We start from the raw sequence: 23,607 nt of genomic DNA, 5'->3' as shown, positions 1-23,607 counted from the left end.
AGAAGGTTGAGGATAGAATAGAGGAGGCCTTTGGATCTGGCCACGAACAGGTCATTGGAGACTTTAGCAAGCGTGAAAGCCAGATTGACGTGGATCAAGAACAGCTTGAGATGAAAGAAAGTCAAGACAATGGTGGTGAACAGCATGTTCAAGTAGCTTGGATAAGAAGAGGAGGAGGGAGATGGGGGCGATAGTTGGAAGTGATGATTTGTAATCTCAGATTGCAAACCATCACAGATCTATAATATGAGCAATAGATTATATGCGAGTTTCATTAGTGTAAAGCTCCATTTACTAAGCTGTATTAGGTGTTAATGTAGCAATTATTGTGCACTAACAAGGCTGTGCCTTACCGTTAATTTGGAAGCAATTACCGTGTATTAACATGTAGACAACACAGTACAGGTAATCCCACCTGAATAAGGATAATCTGGAATTGTGTCATTCCTATGTTCCTCATTTTTCGCAACCTGGTACAGTGAATGGTGTTGAGCCATCTAGATTATTGCAATGCGTTGTATACTGGCTGTAAAGAGCATATCATCAAGAAACTTCAGACAGCCCAGAATACCGCAGCTAGGCTCATTTTTGGAATGTCATAATACGAAAGTGGAAAACCCCTAAGAGAGAAGCTCCATTGGCTCCCAGTTAAGGAACGTTCTGTGTTCAAAGTTTGCACACTGGTTCATAAAATCATTCATGGAAATGCTCCGGCATACATGTCAGACCTTATTGATTTACCTCCCAGGAATGCTAAAATATCAGCACGTACATTCTTGGGACTCCACTTCCCTAGTTGTAAAGGTTTAAAATACAAATTAGTTCATGCGTCCTGCTTTTCTTACATTGGCACCCAGCTGTGGAATACATTACCACTTGATCTAAAAAATATTCACGACCTTATCAACTTTCGAAAATCACTAAAGACTTACCTTTTTAACAAGACTTACCATAATAATCAATAATAGGAACTCCAACACATCAGTACTTACTAGATAATCTATCTGTTTTCTGATTTATCGAATTGGATAATTTGTCTGTTTTCTGATTTATTGAATTGATTATATCCATTATGTTACACTTGTTCTTTATGTAACCAATTGTTTTATCTACTCTTGATTGGCGATTGTCAGGACGTATTATTGTAACCACATTGAGTCTGCAAATAGGTGGGAAAATATGGGTTACAAATGCATCAAATAAATAAATAGTGGAGGAGTGGCCTAGTGGTTAGGGTGGTGGACTTTGGTCCTGAGGAACTGAGTTCGATTCCCGGCACAGGCAGCTCCTTGTGACTCTGGGCAAGTCACTTAACCCTCCATTGCCCGCTGCATTGAGCCTGCCATGAGTGGGAAAGCGCGGGGTACAAATGTAACAAAAATATATATACATAATATATTCTTCTCTATGGATCTTGACAGGGACGATTACCCCCAAAGTTATATAGCCTTGTTTAAACCCTGTGCTGTTAAACTGCTTTCATCATGTCTTCTGGTAACAAAATGTACAACTTGAGTTGAGAGGGAAAAAAGTTTCCCCCAATTAGAGTCAAACTGGGTTTCTCTGTTTAGACCAAAACAGAATCAGCAGCCAAAATTTGCTGTTCTGTTTTGGCCGATGGCAAAAACGGAACCTCCTCTCTCCCCCCCCCCCCCCCAAGGCAAACAGTGTATCCTCCTGAGCTGCCAGCTTTACCCCCCCCCCCCCCCCCTTGCAGAGACTAGGTTCCGCCACTGTTGGGGGCTGTGTGCCTCCACTGTCCCACCCCCACAGAGATTGGCCCGGACAGGCTGGGCTAGGCCAGCCCCCTCCGCCAGCCCTCCCCGGGCTTACCTTTAACTTCCCTAGTGGCCTGTTTGGGGCAGGAGTAAGCCCAATCGCTCCTACCCCCGCCGATTCCTCCATCAAAATGGCTGCTGAGAGTTCCTGCGGGGAAACCAGCAGGGGCAGGGAAGTTGAAGGTAGGCCCAGGAAGGGCCTTTAGGTGGGTAGGGGGCTGGTTCGGTGGCACCTTCTGTTCTCTGAGGGTTGGGTGGGGGGGGGGGGGCGGCCCATCTCTGTGGGGAGGGGGCAGTGGATAGCAATGGGGAACTAGGGGCCAGGGGACTCACTCTGGTTGGAAAGTTTTAGTTTCAGCCAAAACGCACTTGCATTTTCCTCTGAAACCCGAACTCAGATTTTGAGCAGGTTTCGATGCCAAAACCAAACCCAAAATTCAGTCAACCTTTACCTCCAATTGTTGTTGGCTTCATGGAGAGTTCACTAGTCTTACTATTATTTGAAAGGGAAACCAACCATTCCCTGTTTAGCTGTTCCACCCTACTAATTTTATATCATATTTCCCCTCTGCAGTCTCTTTTCCAAGCTGAAGAGCCCCAAATATCTTCAGCCTTTCTCCATAAAGGAACTGTTCCATCCTCTTTATCATTTTCACTGCCCTTCTCTGAACCTTTTTGTCTGTGTTTTTAGATCAGGTGACTGAAACTGCAGATAATACTCAAAAGATATGGTCACACCATCTATCAGTGTAGAGATGACATGATTTTCTGTGCTCTTATTTTTCATTGTTTGTTTGTTATTTTAATACCTAGTCTTCTGCTTGTATTTTTTTTTTTAACCACAGTAGCACACACGGCTGAGGATTTCAACCTCATCTACAATGACACTAAGATCCTTTTCCTTGGTGGTCATTTAGAAATATACCAAAAAGCACCTGTCCCGGTAGAAACTCCTTGAGCAAACTGCTATTTACCTTTCAACCCTGAGAAAATTTTAAAGCATTTGTATTCTGCTGAGCCAAAATTATTGTCCTTTGTATCTCTTTATCTTTTAACCACTTTCCAGTACATTGTAAGACATTGAGGAACATTTAAGAAAAAAAAACTTCCAAGTCAGAATTGGGACGACCCACTCATAATGTCCAAAAAAGCATCCATCTTGCAGCAATTTTCGAACAGGAAAGACATCCAGATTTTCTGTTCGAAAATACGTGAGAAAGGATGTCTTTACACTGGAGATGTCCATCCTGAATAACCATTTTACAAATTGAAAAGTTAAAATTATAGATGGGGGGAAACACGGCACAGGGACTGTCTGGCAGCATTCTTATGAAAATGGCCACACAGTCATCCTTGCAGAACAGAGTAGCAGCCTAGTGGATAGTGCAGTGAACTGTAAACCAAGGGACACAGGTTTAAAATCCCACTGTAACACTCTTTTTTTTTTTTTTTTTTTTTTTTTTTTTTTTTGTAAATGTAATCCCTCCGGGAACAGAAAAACCACCATTGTACTTGAATGTGCACAACTTCAATAGCTTTCAGGCTTGCAGGTGTGATATCTTTAGGTACAGTAGTAGTATTCTGTTCCTGGAGGAAGCCTCAGGGAAACAAAATAGGTTCAAATCCCACTGTAACTCTGTGTCCCTTGGTTTACAGTCCACTATACTTACTACTAGGCTACTCCTTCAACTTGGTTGCTGCTTTGTTCAGAATTGCCATAATATCTGCAGCTGACAGAGCCTGATTTTCCTTTCAGCTTTCACTTTTCAGGAGAGAGGAAGAGTGGGACAGCAAATTCATGAGGGGCCATGCATTAATCCTTCCAGTGGTCAGCTGCTCAATCAGAGTACCTTTTATAACTTGGAAGTGACTGAAAAAGGGGTAGATTAAAAAAAAAAAAAAAGAAGTCTAGCTGCCGTATTCTGAGCGGTCTGGAGTCTCTTTAAGGTTTAAGCCAGAGCTTTGAAAGCACAGAAATGGCGCTGATCATTGTTGCTCAATATAATTTAGGAGGGAGAGCAATTTTCACACAGGCTGCAGACTTGCAAAGTCCCTGGATATGTTATGCCTTGCCTTCTCTACAGTTTATCGAAAACCATGTGTTCTTCCACACTTCCTCTACTTATACCTTGACACAGGGTGGTAGTCAGTTTTCAAATAGCCCATTTCCACTGGTTTGAAACATTTTTTTTCAGTTTAACAAGGTAAGTAAAATAGATAAGAACCTTAAACTTAAAGAGATAGTAATTTTGTTCTTTATTGTAGTTTAAAGTTCCTTTAAAATCTATGGTAGTGAGACAGTTTTCAGTCAGCAGAACAGAATTGAGCAGTGATCCAGTTTTTTGTTGGTTTATGCTTTGTTTTTGTTTGGGGTTTTTTTTTCTTTGCCATTGTCAGCACAAATGCATGTGTGTTAAAGATTTAGCTTGGAAGAAATTTTAATTAATGACAGGTTCAGTAATTCCTGCCTAGGATGCTTCTATGCTGCATTTCCCTGCAAATGGCCTCCATGTGCCTGCTTTTCACTTCTGTTCTCCTTGCTGCCTGACAGCGTGATTTATGACTGTTGTTTTCTACCAATCCACTGTTTGCCCTCTATGAGGGATTGGTCTCATGAGCTTCGAGAATAACAGCAGTACTTTTCACAAAACATCTTTTAATGACAACAGCTCAGCGTTCACTAAGTCTGGCTAATTGCAGACATCCCCCTATTAATTGCAAAAACTGGGGTAGGTTACATATTTTACAAGCTTTTAATTTGAAATCACTCGAGATGACTTGTCTTTACATGTTCAGATAGAGGCTTCTGTAATAGTGTATGATAGAACAAGGTTGATAGAATGAGATCCCTTGTTATTCCTGAATACAGGAAGGATAAAGGTTAGGAAGTTCTATGGATCTCTCTAGAAGCATACAGAATATAACTATTTACAAAAATATTAAGCAGTGTTAGCTGTACTTAAATGCTAGTCTGGTTTGGGGAGAGGCAGTTTTTGTCTTGTACCCCCCATTCTTTTTTTCTGATTTTTCTCTAGGTCAGCTATGTTTGGTAATCCTTGCAAGGGAAATCTCCACTAGGACAGAATTCATTCAGCCCCACTCTTAAACCCACAGGAATTATGCCTGTGTCAACAGTTATTTCCATGAGTTCAACAATTGCCCAATATATCTGTACTCCTGTGGTCTCAGCAGACTGATGACTGTGATCAGTTATCAAACTGCTGATTGAGTGAAGGAAATGTTACAATTTTGTTTTTGTCATAGAAATGTACCATTTAAGGATGTAGTTTCTAGTTGCAGGCTTTCTGAATCATGATTTGTTGGCTATTGCCAGAGTCTTCACAGGACCTAACAGGTCAGTCAGTGAATGTGTATGTACAACAAGAAGTTTTAGCTTATTATTTTCATTGTAATATTGCAGAGTGGTTTGGAGGAAGTTTTGCGTTTTAACCTTTTTGGTGATAATAAGGTCTACAGCAGAGTGGGCACTCCAGATATAGTAGACAAAATCAGCAGTGATCTAAAACAGTGATTCTCAAACCTGTCCTGGGGGACCATCAGACAGTTGGGTATTCTGGGTAACCCCATGATAGAGATTTGCATGACTACTACCTCCATTATAATCAAATCTCACTCATGCATATTCATTAGGGATAGCCTGAAAACCAGACTGGCTGGTGGTCCTCCTGGTGCTCTAAGATAAGCTTGAGGACATGTGGAACAACTAAACCTTAATACAAAACAACATAGAGACCTGCATTAGGGTTGCAAAAACCCAAGGGGTTAATACTTAATGGGAGTGAGGCAACGTGTGCCAAACAGAAGTCAGCTCAGTTTGATATCTGATGATTTCATAGTTGCAAAAGTCTGCATTTTACCACAAATGTTATAGTGCTTCCGTTAACTTTTTTTTTTCTTATGAATAATTGTTATTTAAATTGTGGTATTGTCAATTTAAAAAAATGTTATGTGAATAAAATGTAGCTGCAACTAAATTCATTTTCCATTTGAAGTATTTTCAAATGAATTGTATTTATTTTGTTTGTTTTTTGTGTAATGCTCCTTTGTGAGCACTTTGGACAAATGTATTTTTTGGATTTGTGGAAATAAAATTGAACACTGAAGTTGGGGAAATCATCTTTGGGACCATAGTTACTAATGTGAGCTTCCATGAAAATGTGTTATTTTACCACTAACATGAGTTTGTATCTAGGTCCTATTACATAAAATGGGGCCTATGGTAAAATAACATGTGTTAACAATAGCACATATTCGTAACTATAGCTCTCAGTTGGCAGTGTAGCATTTTAGTTCATTTTATGTTAAACATTTTGGATTGGTCGGATTGCTGAGTTGTTCAAGTCCGGCTGGGGAGTGCATGTTCTTTGGTTCTTTATTTCCCCTAATTGTTCAGTTTTAAACTGTCTGCATTTTCCCATGATTGACCTCTGTTTTCTACCTGTATCTTTCAGTATGTTTCCAAAGCTGTATTACATGTCAGCCTAGCACGGTAGTGTTTTCAGCATCTAGGAAACTTGTTCTACGTGTCTATGTGAGTGTAATTTTATACAAAGTCAACTCTGTGTGAAGGGGAAAAACAAAACGCCTATTTGCAGCCTATTTTATCAAGACTCATATGCCTATGTGTCTTTATAAAATGCTCGCGCAAATCCTGCAGAAGTAGCATCTTGATTGAGGTCACTGACATTTACACCTGCTTTTGAGCAAGTGTAAATTTTAGACCATAAATTGCAACTTTCCCCAAACTCTTCCCCTGAAAACACCTACTGTAAAGGTGCATGCAAGTATGCATGTAATTACACATCTTGAGGTAATTTTATAAGAGGCCTTTTGCGCTTGTATACTGACATACATATGCATGAAAAATCCTTTAGAAACTTTGCTCCGATTTGTATAAAATTAATTATTATAAAGCACATTTTTCAGAGCACAAGCAGGAGATTTCTATAGGGTCATTTTAAACAGCAGTACAATAAGGGAGAATGCTATTAAAGTGGGCTACCATTAAGATGTGTTGTTTTGCTCTAACCCATTATTAGTAACTAGGTCTCATTGCGTAAAATGGGACCTGTGCTAAAATAGCACAAGTTATTGGTAAAATGACATGTTTTAACAGTAGCCCACATTGATAGCTATGCCCTAAGTGTCAGTACCATGTAACATTTTCTTACTGGTAATTACAGATTTCCTGAAGCTGTAGAAACGGAACATCTTTTTTTTTTTTTTTTCTTGTTCTGCACTTATAATATACTTGCTTATCACCTTGCCCTTATCCTCCTGCAGGAACTTTTAAAATTATTCTTTCCCTGTACATTAGCTGGATGCTGAGCGTACAGCTTTTGATCTCTTGATTCCTTGTCATTGACATCAAACTTCTGTTGTTGGTAGGTCAAGCTGATCCGTGAAATTGGAGCCTGCTCTGGAATTCTGATTACCTCCTATTCCTACATCCGACTGATGCAGGACCATCTCCAGCACTATGACTGGCATTATGTGATATTAGATGAGGGGCATAAAATCCGGAACCCACATGCTGGCATCACAGTCGCTAGCAAGCAAGTATGTTACGTATGCAATAAATGATCAAAAAGGGCTGAGAACTCACGAGAGATCCTGACTTTATTTTAAAATATCTAAACAGGTTACGGTAAAACATGAGTGTTAGCAGCACAAACTGGTCTTTGGAATTTCTTTTTTCATATAATTATTTTAAGTATGCATTTTCAGAGCAACAGAGTTTTATAGCAGAGAATCCTAAGGTACTTTGCAAACATGATGCTTTTAATGCAGTGTCCCTGTGGAAAGAACAATGGTGTCCATTGGAACAATAGCCACAGAAGTTCTGTGAAGTTTGCTTGGAAAAGGTAGCACTTCAGTTCATGGTAGATTGTATAACACAGAAGCCAATCAACCACTAGACCAAGCCAGCTAGGCTGAAATTATCAGGAAAAGAACATATCTTTATGATGAAATGATTGCATACGTAAATCCTTGAAAAGATGTGAGCCAGTCAAGTGGAAATGCATTCTATACTCGTATGGGACTATATTGTTCAAATATAATGCCATATACCCCTGAAAAGCAGAAATAACTCCAGACTTTCTTCTAGTTTAGTTTATTAAAATTTTGATATACCACACTTCATAGACAAATCAGAGCAGTGTACAGTAATGGTGTGAAGGAAGTGAGTTTCAGTGAGAGCATGCATATCTCAGACTAGCTCCAGGGAGACATGGAACACCAAGAACCTTGCAAACTGCAGGTAAACTGCTTTTTTATGTATATTTGTAGCTTGGTACTGTAACTTTAGCTCTGTGCATGCAAGATTCATGAATTTAGTTTGTAACCAAAACTCTGTGCTGCCAACTCTTAACATGGGGCATCCCCAATCTTTCCTAGGGACCCTGCAAGACAAGTTTTCAGAATAGTCACAATAAATATGCATGAGGTAAATTGCATATACTGGGGTCCCACTTTATTTAAATGTATTTTATGCATATTTATTTTTATTTATTTATTTATTGCATTTGTATCCCACATTTTCCCACCTATTTGCGGGTTCAGTGTGGCTTACAATACATTGTAAATATACAATACAATGTAAATATTCATTATGAATGTCATTACTAGCTATGAGGTACTTAGGACAGGTTTGGGAAGCCCTGTCTTAACTTTAAGTCATGTGCATCTGCTGCTCTGTATGTCTGTGTAGGCAGCTTTTCTTATGCTCATTTGAAATGTTGCATAAATTCAATGGTGTGTGTTTATTTTTTACTAACCAAATAGCCATTGTTGTATGTCAAGTACAGACAGGTCACTGTATGTTTTAGAAAAATGTTATCAAAAGAAGAAATCCCCAGAAATCCTGAGCTAAGCAGTAACTGAAGGAGGAAAATGATAATGCATGTAAAATCTGATATAGTTTCTCTGTGTGAGATTGAGATTGACATATTTTTTTATAATCAACAAACTAATAAAAAATGTTTTTTATATTAGTTTCGCACACCACATCGAATCATCTTGACTGGCTCTCCTATGCAAAATAATTTAAAGGAGCTTTGGTCTCTTTTTGACTTCGTGTTTCCGGGGAAGTTGGGGACACTGCCAGTTTTCATGGAGCAGTTCTCTGTCCCAATCACCATGGGAGGATACTCAAATGCATCCCCAGTTCAGGTAAATGCATGTCTCACTTTACTTTCTGGACTAATTGTAAATCTTGAAACTTTAAATTCTGTTGCACTCATCTTAGTATGTTTGTCAACAAATTATAGTAAGGAATGATATTGATGAATTTTTGTTGTTGGTGAGTCTTCCTAGTGTTGACAAATTCTGAAAATCTATTGTCTCTTCTCAGGTAAAATTTCCTGTGACCTATATCTTCAAGCCTTTCTAACCAGTAGTTTTAAAATTTTAAATGCAGGTTTCTAAAAGCAGATCTATAACCAACAGATAAAGTAAAGTAATAGTAGCTTTGTACAAATTTATTAGTGAAAATGTTGGCTTCTGCTGCTCTAGAAATAAATAGAGACAGTCCAAACAATAGAGGGCCACCAAAATAATGCAAAGTGTACACCATAAATCTTAGGTGTTGAAATTTAAGGAAGTAACGTATATAATTGTGAGCAAAAAGCAATATAGTAGAAAGTTTTAATGACCTGAGAGTTTTGAGGTAATACACAAGAGACAGGCATTTTCAATGTGCTGCTCAAATTTGCCAAGAGCTGTATTAAATAAAATAACTGTTATGGAGGTGTGCCAGCAAAAGTCTGAGGAGAAAGTGGGAAGGAGTCTATGTACTGGACAAAGACCAGTGGAGGTCCCTAAGCCTTTCAGTGAACAGTACTGGAATAGATGGACCTTGTAGCTTTTAATTACAGTTATATTCTGTATTTATCTTTCTGTGATCTCTTCTGATCAGCTTTATTCAGTGTGAATGCACATTGGGAAGAATTATCCAAATCATAGTTACCTGATGCTAGGGTCCACCTTGGGGGTCAGCACTCAGGAAAAAGATCTAGGTGTCGTCGTAGACAATACTCTGAAATCAGTGTGCAGCAGCGACCAAAAAAGCAATCAGGATGCTAGGAATTATTGGGAAAAGGATGATAATTAAGACCGATAATACTATAATGTCTCTATCACTCAATGGTGCAACCTAACCTTGAGTATTGCATTCAGTTCTGGTTGCTGTATTGCAAAAAAGATATAGCGGAATTAGAAAAGGTTCAAAGAGCGACCAAAATGATAAAGAAGATGGAATGCCTCTCATATGAGGAAAGGCTAAAGAGGTTAGGTATCTTCAGCTTGGAAAAGAGACGGCTGAGGGGAGATAAGATTGAGGTCTACAAAATCCTGAGTGGTGTAGAATGAGTAGAAGTGAATTGATGTTTTACTCTTTCAATTAAGTTACATGGAAATACTTATAAAACAAATAGGAAGAAATATTTTTTCACTCAACAAATAGTTACGCTCTGGAACTCTTTGCCAGAGGATGTAGTAAAAGTGGTTAGCGTACCTGGGTTTAAAAACGTTTTGTACATGTTCCTGGAGGAAAGGTCCATAGTCTGTTATAGAGACAGATATGGGGAAGCCACTGCTTGCTGTGGGATTGGTAGCATGGAATGTTGCTACTAGTTGGGTTTCTGCCAGGTACTTGTGATCTGGATTGGCCACTGTTGGATGCAGGATACTGGGATAGATGGCCATTGGTCTGACCCAGTATAGCTATTCTTATGTTCTTATGATACCATTATCAAAAGGTAGGGGTATCTAAAGGCTCCATAATATAGTATGTTTTTGCACTGGCCTGGAGATTTTTCCCAAAGCATAATTAAGGTGAGAACAAAAGAGCCAATGTCCCGTGGAGTTCTCAAGACTCTCACTAGCTCATATTACGAGGTAAACATGTGAGACGTTCATATAACACTACTGAACAAGGTGTGAGCTGATCCCTTCCTCTTCCATTCTAATTTGCATGGTAATGTTCAATAGTCAGGTCACTTACCGGACCCCTAAGTTAGATTAAAATTAACTAATGGTTGGTATGCACCATTTTATCCCTTGGAGTCCTATGACAGACTTTGAGGGGCATTTTCTATTTGACATCTAAGTCCAATATTGGACGCTCAAAACATCCAGAATCCGAATAGTGAACATAGAAATTTTCAAAACAGCAAAAGTCTTTTTTTAATTTTTTTTAATGGCCACTTGCTAGATGTTTTTGTGCTCTGTGCGTTTATCTTTCTGATCCATTTTGGGGGAAAAAAATCCCAAGGGAAAAATGCACAAAATCAAGCCATTGGGATGTAGGAGGAGTCGGCATTCTTAGTAGACTGGCTACACAAACATTCCAGCAGAGCAGTGTGGCATCCTAGGGGACCTTCAGTGAGCTTTACATAAAAACTCCCAGGTAAAACATTTCACCTTTATCTCCTTATATTGTATGGGGAGCCCTCCAAAACTCACCAAAAACTATACACCACTACAGTAGCCCTTATATCTGCAAGTATCACCTATATGTGGGTACAGTAGGTTCCACCACAAGCGTAACAATTAGAGTAGATTATGGGCCTATGTCCCCTTCTCTCAGTGCACTGCACCGATCACTAGGTAACTCTAGGGACCTGCTTGCTGCTCTAATAGGAATGGCCATAACATTGGACACTGGCATAGAGGCTGATATGTACTGTTTCTTTCACATTTTGGGGGGATGGAAGGGGGTCAGTGAACACTGGGGGGAGTAAGAGGGGGTCATTCCTTTATTCTTCTAGTGGTCATCTGGTCATTTAGTGCACTTTTTTGTGCACAATATTAGTGCACAATATTAAATCAGGTCTAGCTGAAAAGTCTTAGATTTAGTCTTGGACGTTTTTGTTTTGTTCCATTATGGCATGTCCATGTGTTAGGAATGCCCTAATCCCGCCCCTGACACACTCACTTGTTATTTGGACGCACTGCAGACAAAATGCATAGATTAACATCTTCCCAGTAGGTTTTGAAAATAGCGATTTGAACGTTTTGGCAAGCAAAACGTCCAAATGCTGTTTTATGCCACGTTTTAAACGTTTTTCCCTTTAGAAAGTGAGCTCCATTGTACACTACTAGTAAATAACTTTCTTTATTTGATATATTTGCTTTTATTCTATTGAAGATAATTAGGTTATTTCATAATATTAATTGTGTTTAGTTTTATATTATTTCCAAGAATTTAAATTTGTAGCGGTTACTAAACTGAATAATTGACTTTTAAAACATTTTTGGAACATATATTCATCATAGCTGTTTTTTCCCTTTTAAGTACATTGAAGATTTGTTACCCATTATATCCCATTATGTTCCTTTAATACCTGTTTTATGTAGCAGTGATCCATTACTAAGCCAGATGTTCCATTTAAGACCAGGCTGACCTTTTTATTTATTTATTTATTTTGCAATCAGGAGGTTTTACTTCTGTTAACTTTTATAGTCTCCAGTGGGCACTAATCTTCACTCATTGTCTGCTACCTTCCAGTGTTGACAAGCCCCTGCTAAGTTTCCTTTTGATCTCCAGTTCCTCCAGATTAGTTGTATATGACTTCAGTCTCACATAGGATTAGACACATTGATTCATTGATAAAAGGGAGTTGCCCCAGGGAGAATGATTTCACAAAGGATAATACGATTTTAATATCAGAGCCTTCTGAAACAGAAGACATTGATACCAATCAGACTGAAATTAATGAAAACATTCAAGGTACAAGAACCACTACCACTAATGAAAGATGAATGTTTCTAAGCAAGAACATTTTTTTTTTTTTTACAACCTTTCAATGCAGTCTTGTATTTTTTTTCTTCCTATAGTAAAATACATCAGTTGCTGGTGTGCTTTTCCTTACTGAAGGATACTTTTGTTATTCTCTATTCAGCCAGTACTGGCTTTTTGAGCCTTGTGTACTAACCCATGAAAATATTTGTGGCTTAGTATGCATTTTTGCAAAATTTAGTTACATGATGCAAATGCCTCATGTACAAGATCTTTGTTCCTGCCTGTGGCAACATGTGAAACTTAAAAAAAAAAAAATTAATGTTAAAAAAACAAAAACAAAGCAACAACGAGAATTAAAACGCCATAATGACCCAAATTGGAGGTCACCCTCCTCCTACCCCAAGAGGCCTTTGATCCTTGGTGTCTAGTGGTCCAATTGGCCCTAATGCCAGGCGTAAATGAGTACTTAAGAGTATCTTGACTCCCAGAGGGGTCCTCAGTTTCATGGTAGTCCAGCGGCCCTCTGACATACCCCCAGAGCTAAAACTTTGAAGATGTCCTGCTATTTAAATAAAATTAGCTACAGGCTGGCCATGCTGCCTCCACCCTTTGGGATACCAGCTTGCTCAAGTAATCCAGAGTGTGATGGCAGCAAAAGCGATCTTTTCTCATATTTGCTCTGGCTACTTCCTGTTGCAAAATGGCAGCCTCTGACTGCAGTAAGACTACTGCTAGGGGTCTGTAGCTCTCTTGACTACAGGGAGCCACTGAGGCAGGCGTGAATGGCAATCACTTCTGTTCCAGTTTTCTACTGGACTCCTTGGATAAATTGGGAATCCGAAGTAGGTTAGCCGTCAGCTAATTTTAAGGATTAGGGCCTAAAGAGTGCAGGATTTGTGTATGAAAGGGGGTATTTTGAAGCATTCTAGCACTGGGTTCATTTAGAAGAGGGGCTAGAGAGCCGCTTCCTATGTAGATTCCATGGGACCCTTTTTAATTTATCCCCTGCATTGAGACTGAGTGGTTTGGCAGAATCCTAGACACCAGGTATTGGCGGCCTTCTTGGAGGAGAGTTGGGAGGCCTCTGATTTGTGCCATTAGGGCCCTTCACGTTTTGCTGCTGCTGCTGCACAAAGAGAACAAATTGACAGTTTTTTTGTAAGATGTAAGAAACATAACAAAAATGGACCTGCAAAGCCTTGTTCCCACTCTTAATTTCATGTTTTTGCCATTAATGAGCTGCTTTGCTTGATTTTGCATCCCAGCTCATTAATTGCAATTTATATAAGCTTTCACATGATGTGGACTTTGCACTATTTTTCAAATAAAGGTGCTCCTTTGCAAAATGCCTGAAATTTGGCATGTTTGCATGGTTTTAGGTGTTATACAGTAATTTTGACACAAAATGCAATTTTGCTAAGTCATTTTGCACTTTAGTACATGAGGCCTTTCATTTTATATAGACACAATGACACTGGTGAGTGTGACTCCTTTCTGATTAACTTCTCTCAACTCCATTAAATAAGGCTAGGTATTTTACAGTTTGAGTCTAACAGAATGGTTGAACCAGGTTTGGTTTTCAGGGTATTCATGACACACATTTGGTCTAAGAACCAGGTTTATTTCTCTGTTGGCTAGCTTGAAAATCAGACCTGTATGCAGCATTTGAAGATCAGAGCTTTCCATCCGAACAGTATGAATAAAATACATTTGTGGTATAGGGGAGGCTTACAACAGGGCCTCCCAACTCTGTCCTGACAAGTTCTTGGAAGAAAATCCATTACCGAGGTAAACTGGGGAAAATTCATTGCTTATTCCTAGGATAAATAGCATGGAATATATTTACTCTTTTGGGATTCTGCTGTGTACTTGTGACCTCTATTGACTATTGTTGAATTAGCCACTTTTGGGTTTGATAGATCTTTGGTCTGTTCCAGTATAGTGCTTATATACTTGTACACAAACTGTATATATTTTTGATTATTATTGTAACAAATATAAATATTCAGACACATAAGGTATCTTCAGACCATCAGAGGTGGTACTCCGTTTATTGGCGGTACACCGTTATCACTTTTTCATACGGTGAATATTTCCCACCTTTCTCATCATTGGTCATGATAAAGAATACATTCTACACATTTCTTATTTTTTGACTTTCTTGAATAAATTTCTTTAAATAGTATTCATATATAGTAAAATCTTTTACTTATCTTCTAATTGATCTTTATATCTTGTCAGGCTAGATATCGGGGCTGCATACCGACACGTGTTTCGCTATCTCAGCTTTATCAAGGTATGCCCCTGAAAAGAAATAATGGATCAGTGGAAAAATATAAAAAATAAGAGTGGAAAAATAGATAAAAAATAAGACTGTCACACCATTCATTACAAATCCATTCTATGGTCTGTTACCTTTATGTATCAAAAGTGAGTATCTAGTCCTTCTAACCCTTCAGCCAAGATGGTCGCAGCATCTAACTTACAGTTTTTATAGCTGAGGTTACATGGTTCCACCAACCAATCATAGGAACTTGTCAAATCAGAGACATCCATTCTATCTCTCTATTCAGCCCATTAGGTTCGACTGAATTAAGTTTGAAAATCCAGTTTTGTTCCTTATAATTAAGAATCTGCTCAAAATTACCTCCCTCCCACCCATTTACTGTTGAATCTATAATTCTCCAGCGCATATCCGCTATGGTGTGATTACTGAATAGATAATTAAAATGGGCAATTGATTGGACACTTACATATGGAGTGCTTATATACAAACATAAGTAGTTTCTCTGTGTGCCCATTGTCAACTTTACACGCTGCTCTTTCAATCTTGCTATGCGGTTTGACTAGAACAGACTTCCCGAGTCGATGTATCATGTTTCCTCTAAAAACTTGACTTTATGTGGTGGTGTCACAAAATGCCTAGCCACCCGCCTGGGGTTACCCCGCTGCCACTTAGAGGGTCTGTCCCCAGCACAGCACAGGTCCACTTGCACTCCACCTCCCACCCACTCTCCTCCCACCACCTGGATCACAACCGCCTCTGGGTGAGTCTCCCACTCTCATATTATCCCCAGTGATTTCTAGGTTACAGGGGCCACACTCCCAGTGGTCCCACAGTTCCCAGAAAGCACTCACAGGCTCAACACACAAACCATCAGGATTCTTTATCAATCCAGATAGAGAGGCAATAAACTAAATATTGTTTATTGCCTTATAAAATTTCGAACAGTGGAATGGTGTGGTAGCCGTGTTAGTCCACTCTTAAAGGTTATCAATAGAAATCAAACAAAATAAAACATGGAAAAGAAAATAAGATGATACCTTTTTTTATTGGTCATAACTTAATACATTTCTTGATCAGCTTTCGAAGGTTGCCCTTCGTCAGATCGGAAATGATTTCCGATCTGATGAAGAAGGGCAACCTTCAAAAGCTAATCAAGAAATGTATTATTTTATTTTATTTATTTTTGTTACATTTGTACCCCACGCTTTCCCACTCATGGCAGGCTCAATGTGGCAGGCAATGGAGGGTTAAGTTATGTCCAATAAAAAAGGTATCATCTTATTTTCTTTTCCATGTTTTATTTTGTTTGATTTCTATTGATAAACAGTGGAACAAAATAGTGCAATTAGCAAACAATAACAAGTATCTGAAATATGGATCAATTATAACACTAACTAAACGTGTTCAGTTCCTAGAAAGTACCTGGTGAGATCAGGGCATATAGCTGTTCACCAGTTATCAAATATAACTGTTTTTACAGGGTTTCAACAAAGAGCTCTTTCTCTCTCTTCTCACAGTCCAATCAGGGCCCAGTCATCAAGTTTTAACAGCATACTGCTCACAGTACTGTAGATTCACTTCTTCACTGAGTGAAACTAAAAGAGGGCATTCCAGTGACGTAGCCAGAAAACCAATTTTGGGTGGGCCTGAGCCCAAAGTGGGTGGCACAAAAGTTTCTCTGCCTCGCCCTACCTTCACCTCAAAATATAAATACTTTAGCTAATGAGGATCCTCAAACTCTGTCAGCTGAAGACTTCCTCTGAAAGTGGCCAGAACTTCCTTTTACCAAGCTTGGCAGGCAGTAGCAACATCCCTAAGCGACCGAAGCTGGCACCCCTTGCATCCTTAGTTGTCAGTAACTCAAAGATGCTGTTGCCAACTGCAGAGCTTGGTAGAAGGGAGTTCTGACTGCCTTTGAAGGAGGTCCTCAGCTGGGATGCTTGGGGAGCCCCACCAGCTGTAAAGCAAGAGTTAAGGGCCAGTGTTAGACATGCTCTGGCCCAGGTCAGAAAATAAAGGAGGGTACTCTCTCCAATCCCCTCTCTTCCCTGCCTCCCTTCTGATTTTTGTACCTGCCATAACTATCACACTGACAGACCCTCACCAAAAACAGAACAAGGGATCACAAGTTAGAAATAAAAATATTTACACAAAAATTGAATTGAGAACCCCAAGAAGTTAAACTTAACATGTACTACAACTCTGGAGAAATAAAAACAAAAATGCATTTCCTTTCTACTGAACACAATGCAAAGACATTTGCTATGCACTTTTCACAAAGCTAGCATATTCCATTTAAACATTCAAAATAAAATGCTTTTTTCTACCTTTGACATCTGGACATTTTATTTTTCCATTATGTTGCTTCTAATTTCCTGTCTGTCGTCTACTAATTCTCCTTCAAGTGACTGCTGTCCATTTGTCTTTTCTCCTCTCTACTGTCTATTCCCTCACTACATCTACCTCTGACATACTGATCATTCCTTTTTAGCTCTTTCCTCTTTTTTTTTATTTTCTGCCTCTCCGTCAACTCAAATTTTACTCTCTTTCTCATTCTTTTTAATTTACAGCTGCCTATCAGATCGTCATCTTCTTCTCTCACCCACTACCTCTCCCATTACCCAACTCACTCCTCCAGCCATTCCCTTTCATCTTTAATCTACTCCCCATTACTATATTTCTATCCTCTGTAATCACTATCCTCTCATCCATTTCCTTGCCACCCTCTTCCACATGGTTCCACCATTCCCAGCATCTTCCTCCATCCACCCTTCTAGCTCAGTATCTACTCCCTCTTTCTTCCCTCCCTGCTCTCGTAGCTCAACATCTCCCTGTCCCTGCTCTTCTCTTCTCTCCTCCCCTGTCCCCCATGGTCCAGCATTTCTCCCTCTCTCTTCCCTCACTCCCATTGTCTGGCATCTCTCCATCATTCTCATTTGCTCCTGGATCCAATATCTCCCTCTCTCCCATGAATCTCCTCTGCCTCTCATCCAACCCCATGTCCTACATCTCCCCTTCTCTCCCATTGTCCACATCCTTCTTTCCCCCTCCCTTGTACCCCAGATCCAATATCTGTCTTCCCCATCCCTCCCATGCAGCATTCTCTTCCTTCCTGCACCATGTCCAACATTTCTGCCTCTGTCCCACTGTCCACCATCTCTGTCTCCGCCTCCTTTGTGCCCCAGGTCCAATATCTCTTTCTCCTCCTCCCATACAGCATCTCTCCCTTCCTCCCATCCACTGTCATGCCCAACATTTCTCCCTCTCTTCTCCTACACCATCTCTCCCTCCCCTCCACCCCCATATACAAGATTTCTCCCTTTCTTGCCCCCCTCTACCCCTTTGTCTCTCTCTCTCCCTTCCTCCCCTCCACCCTCATTTACCATCTCTCCCTCCCCTTCACCTCTGTGTCCAACATTTCTCCCTGTGTTCTCCCTCCCCCTCCAAGCAACATTTCTCCTTCACTATCCACCCCATATCTCTTGTCCCTATCCCCCTCTCCTCCCACAATATACAACTGATTTCTCCCTCTGCTCCGCTGCCTGCCCGGTACCTTGGCTGAGCCCAAAATGTAGATATGCACACTTCTCCCCAGGCTCCGCTTCCTTGCATTCTTCTTCTTCTCGCCTTTCACGCTGCACGCAGCGCTGCCATTCACACAGGCAGCTGCGCTCCCCTTTGCCATGTCCATCTGGTCCTCTAATGCACTTCCTGTTAGGACCGGATAGACGCGGTAGGGGGGAGCGCAGCTGCCTGTGTGAATGGCAGCGCTGCGTGCAGCGTGACAGGCGAGAAGAAGAATGCAGAGCGATGCAGCGAAGCGGAGCCTGGGGAGAAAAGGCAGCCAGCGAGGAAGAATGTGGATGGGCGGGCCTGTAGGGAAAGTGGGTGGGCCTGGGCCCATCCAGGCCCATCCGTGGCTACGCCCCTGGGGCATTCACTTTTCTGTAACAGCTGTAACATGAAACATGCACACCTGCTGGCCAAACTAGAGAAATGCACTTTAGAATTAATTTAGGCAGGAAAATATCCAATACATTTTACAGGCTTAAAACACATTGTTTCTTCACATGTGGTTTTTATAATTTGTAAACTGAAGAAAATTGTCCAGAGGCTGGAGTGCGTGCCAAAGAGCATCTAATGTCATTACTGCTGGTTTCTCCAAATGCTGCAACTCACAGAAAGGAATCAATGGACCAGCAAGCAATCGGAGAAGAAAAATGAACACTTTTAGATGCTTCTTTGCTGAGGCACCACATTGCCCACCTGGGACCAGGTGCGCAGTGATACCACCAGATTGCAGCAGTATGGATGGAGTTGCCAGGCTTAGCAAAGCCCCATCGAAACTATGTAGCACAGAGTCATTAAGGCTGCCCTCAGCCAGTGGAACCTCTTTATGTGGCCCTACTCCACAGGATTCAAGGGTTGCCTGCACAAGTTAGGTTGGGTCACTAGAACCAGAAAAGTAAATCTGCATGTTTGCCTTTCTCTTCCCTGTACGTTCAGGGTAGACCTTGGTCCAAACATGGAGCTCAACACAGCTTACGCCTTCCAGATGCCATCTTGGTCTCTAGAGTCACGCCCCTGTTTGTCTTGACTTAATTATAAATTCTATGAAACCAAGACTGTCTGGGTGCCTGTACAGCTCTGTGTATGTCTGATAGTGCTTTAGAAATAAGCAGTAGTTGGGTTTTCAGGATATCAGTATGCATGTTATAAATTTATATATACTGAGTAGATTTATGTAATGCATATTCACTGTGTATATCCTGAAAGCAAGCTGGCTATGGGATTATGAGGACAGGTTTGGGAAGCCCTGCCTTAACAGGGTAACGTACTTAACATCTTTTTATCCCATTCCGTGTTTACAGTAAAACTCTTGAAACTAAGGTCCAAAATAAGCAAATTAAAAGATATCAGAGGTCAGGATTTCCCCATGAGGAACATATGCAAGAGTATTTAAAAGCATGTGCTTAAGAATTTTAGAACTTTGGTTTCCCATCTTATGTTACAGCTATTTTACTATTGAATTTTGCAAAGTCAGAAATATTCCAGCAAAGCCTTTTTTTCACATTGTTTTCCTACCCCAGGTTAAAACTGCTTATAAGTGTGCCTGTGTTTTACGTGATACCATAAATCCCTATCTTTTACGGAGAATGAAAGCTGATGTGAAAATGAGTCTTTCGTTGCCAGATAAAAATGAACAGGTAAGGAAAGGTAAGTGCAGCTGCAGGACAAATAACTGAAAAGGTGATTTGTGTGAAAATAAAAGTAGTAATATTGAAGATTTTTGCCAGATTCTTGAAAAGGTGTTTTTTTAACTCTTAGGCTGTCTTCCAGCATTCAAAGTGCTCTCTATGTACAGCAGAGTGGTTTTACATATTTCGTGGGGTGCATCATGGATTAGAGAGGAAAATTGCCTTTATCCTACTCCTGTGTCTTTCATTACTGACTTTCATGTAGTTAATGGATGGTATATAAATAGTGGGCATTGCCAGCTAAAAATTAAGTTCATTTGATATTTATTCAGATATTAGCCAGAACATTGTAAGGGAGGTGAGTATAGAAATAACAATACAAATAAGATTTTGAACTGGCATATGTATTAATATTATCAATGTAGGCTTGGCATCCCCTGAGCAGCTACCATTGCTTTCTTAATCTTTTGTAGTAGATTATGTTTTCGTTAGAAGTTTTTTTTCTGATTATATATATACCCTCATAAATTCTGTCACTCCTGTGTTTGGATAGAAATTTTCTTAAAGCAGAGTAAACTAGTTGAATGTTGTTTTCTATGACAGTCAATCACTATCCATTGAAAACTGGTCTCCTAACATATGAGTAGGGGCTTGCCGAAGATAATGGAGTGATCTTGTCTATCAGGTTTTTTTGAACATCATGAGGTGTACTCATGCAGAGGTGACTGACTGAGCAGTAAGCTGCATTAACCTATTGTAATCCAAGAGTTTCACTTGGTCTTGTACGTTGAAGAGTCAAGTGATAAGGATTGAATGGAAAGTGCTTCACTTTTATGTAACAAATCAACCATGTATTTCATAAGCCAAAAATGAATTAAATAGTATATTTGTTGCTTTTCTTATCCCCATTGATATAAGCAATGACAGCAGGCTGGTGTGCTTAGGAGAGAATATTGCACTGCCTAGGTGAAGTTGTCAAACAGAAGGCTAACCAGCTTATTTTCGAAAGAGAAAAACGCCCATATTTTGACCTAAATCGGGAGGTGGGCGTTTTTTTCGCAAAAGCGCCCAAATCGGTATAATCGAAAGCCGATTTTGGGCATCTTCAACTGCACTCCGTCGCAGGAACGAATAAAATTGATGGGGGCGTGTCGGAGGCGTGGTTAAGGCGGGACTGGGGCATGCTTATTGGCCGAGGAGAGATGGGCGCGCTCGGCCGATAATGGAAAAAAGAAAGGCGTTTTTAGCGAGAATATAGGTCACTTTTTCTGGACCCTGTTTTATCACGAACAGGTCCCAAAAAAGTGCCCTAAATGACTAGATGACCACCGGAGGGAATCGGGAATGATCTCCTCTGTCTCCCCCAGTGGTCACTAACCCCCTCCCACCCTAAAAAACAAAATGTTTAAATATTTTTTCCAGCCTCTACGCCAGCCTCAAATATCATACCTAGCTCCATGACAGCAGTATGCAGGTCCCCGGTGCAATTTTAGTTTAGTTGGTGCTGCGCGGGACCCATGCAGAGAGCAAAAATCAGAAGGAAAAAAAACATGCAAGTGCAGTCAGGGACGTCCAAATTAAAACAATAGTAATAGGGGGATTCAAACTAGCCACCTTCTGATTACAAGACCTGTGCTCTAACCACTACACCACTTATTCAGTTGCTTAGAGGTTCCTTCCCTTTCCATTAAGTCCCTCCAAGTTTTCGTCAGCCAATCACAGCTGTTTAGCTGACACCGATGTCAGCTAAACAGCTGTGAGTATCAGCTAAACAGCTGTGATTGGCTGACAGAAACTTGGAGGGACTTAATGGAAAGGGAAGGAACCTCTAAGCAACTGAATAAGTAGTGTAGTGGTTAGAGCACAGGTCTTGTAATCAGAAGGTGGCTGGTTAGAATCCCCCTATTACTGCTGTTTTAATTTGGACAACCCTGGCTGCATTTGCATGTTTTTTTTTCTTCCGATTTTTGCTCTCTGCATGGGTCCCACGCAGCACCAACTAAACTAAAATTGCTCTGGGGACCTGCATACTGCTGTCATGGAGCTAGGTATGATATTTGAGGCTGGCACAGAGGCATCTCAGGGGGACCAGTACACTACGAATGCTGGCCCCTCCCACGACCAAATGCCCTGGATCTGGTCCGTTTTTGAGATGGCCAGCAGCGGTTTCGATTATCGCTGAAAAACAAACACGCCCAGCTCAAAAAAACGCCCACATCCAATGCATTTGGCCGGCACAAACCATATTTTCGAAACTAAAGATAAACGTCCATCTTTTTCGAAAATACAGTTCGGCCCGCCCCTTCACGGACCCGTTCTCGGTGATGGACGTTTTTACACATGGGCCTTTGCATTCGATTATGCCCCTCCAAGTTCCTTAATTTCTCCAAGCATAAATCTTCATAAATACAGTCTTGGAGTTTTCTAATGTAAAATTGTTTCTAAACAGTCAAAGTTGTCCATTTAAGCCCAGATTTCCAAAACCATTCTATTGTGTCCATTTTTGGAACAAATCAAATAGTGACACTGGAATCTCTGTTAGGGTTGTAATGGTATTAATGGGTATTCAGCACTATGACATCATTAGATGCGAGAACAGTGTAGCTTTAAGAAGTCCTATGATAGTGAATCCTGTTAATGGCAGAGTACTCTGTTTACTTTTGTCAATTTCAGTTTAAATTGGTTTATTTCCATTTATATTCATGGAACTGTTTAATATAACTACAGAACCTCGAAACAGCAGCAATAACTTTGTAAAAGGATGAAGTGCTCCTTTCACAAAAATGCCAGGTACAGTGTAACAAATGAGTTAAAACTCTATAGTAATACTCAACCTCAGTGACAAACATATAAAAACCAGGGGACCTATATCTGATTAAAATTATCTGTTTTTAGCTTTAACTGGATAATTGTCTTAGTTCATTAAGCTAGGCAGCAGAGTATACTTGTCTAAATTTAACCAGCTAAGCCATCCAGTTAACTCTAAGATGGCTCAACTTACCAGATGACTTTGCCTAGACAGCACTGAATATTAGTGTTGTCTGGGTAAATGTTAACTCTGCTTCTAGCGTGCCTGTCTCATCTCTTATTTTAACTGGTTAAAATTTGTCCTACCAACAAAATTTAACCTGTCTGAAGGCGTTCAGTTTTAAAAACTAAAGTTACGAGGACAAACCCTTTTACTCTCTCCTTTCCCCAGTTAGATTAAAAGTAGGCTTTTCAGCTTCTCCAGTGTCTTCTGTCTTTCATACAACTTTTGAAGCATATGCGAGCTGACAGCATATAATGGTAAAAGGTGACGGTTTTGTTTTTCTATAGGTGCTGTTTTGTCGTTTGACAAACGAACAGCGTCAAGTGTATCAGAACTTCATTGATTCAAAAGAAGTGTACGGGATTCTGAACGGAGACATGCAGGTTGGTGGAAATAGGAAATAGAGGATGTCACAAAGGACAGTGGAGATAGATATGTAATAGCACTGCCTGTTTACTTTGGGGACCATTACCTGAAGATCAGCCGAAGCTACTAAATGAAATGAATTTAGTTGTGTACATTCTCTCCCTTTATTAATTTACCTCTGT

General features: G+C 40.2%; 1 protein-coding gene across 1 annotated transcript in view; it reads left to right on the top strand.

Annotated features, from left to right (window-relative positions):
- ERCC6 (ERCC excision repair 6, chromatin remodeling factor) overlaps positions 1-23,607 on the top strand; it is a 189,238-nt gene that overhangs the window by 89,652 nt on the left and 75,979 nt on the right. The window contains exons 8-11 of the mRNA XM_030203175.1: positions 7,188-7,358; positions 8,796-8,972; positions 19,921-20,037; positions 23,347-23,442. Of these exons, the coding sequence (XP_030059035.1) occupies positions 7,188-7,358; positions 8,796-8,972; positions 19,921-20,037; positions 23,347-23,442 (561 nt within the window). The remainder of the gene's footprint in view (positions 1-7,187; positions 7,359-8,795; positions 8,973-19,920; positions 20,038-23,346; positions 23,443-23,607) is intronic.

The sequence above is a fragment of the Microcaecilia unicolor genome, chromosome 5 (genome assembly GCF_901765095.1).
Source record: "Microcaecilia unicolor chromosome 5, aMicUni1.1, whole genome shotgun sequence".
Taxonomy (NCBI): domain Eukaryota; kingdom Metazoa; phylum Chordata; class Amphibia; order Gymnophiona; family Siphonopidae; genus Microcaecilia; species Microcaecilia unicolor.
The sequence above is the reverse complement of the archived record's forward strand: the minus strand, read 5'-3'. Positions and strand labels throughout refer to the sequence as shown.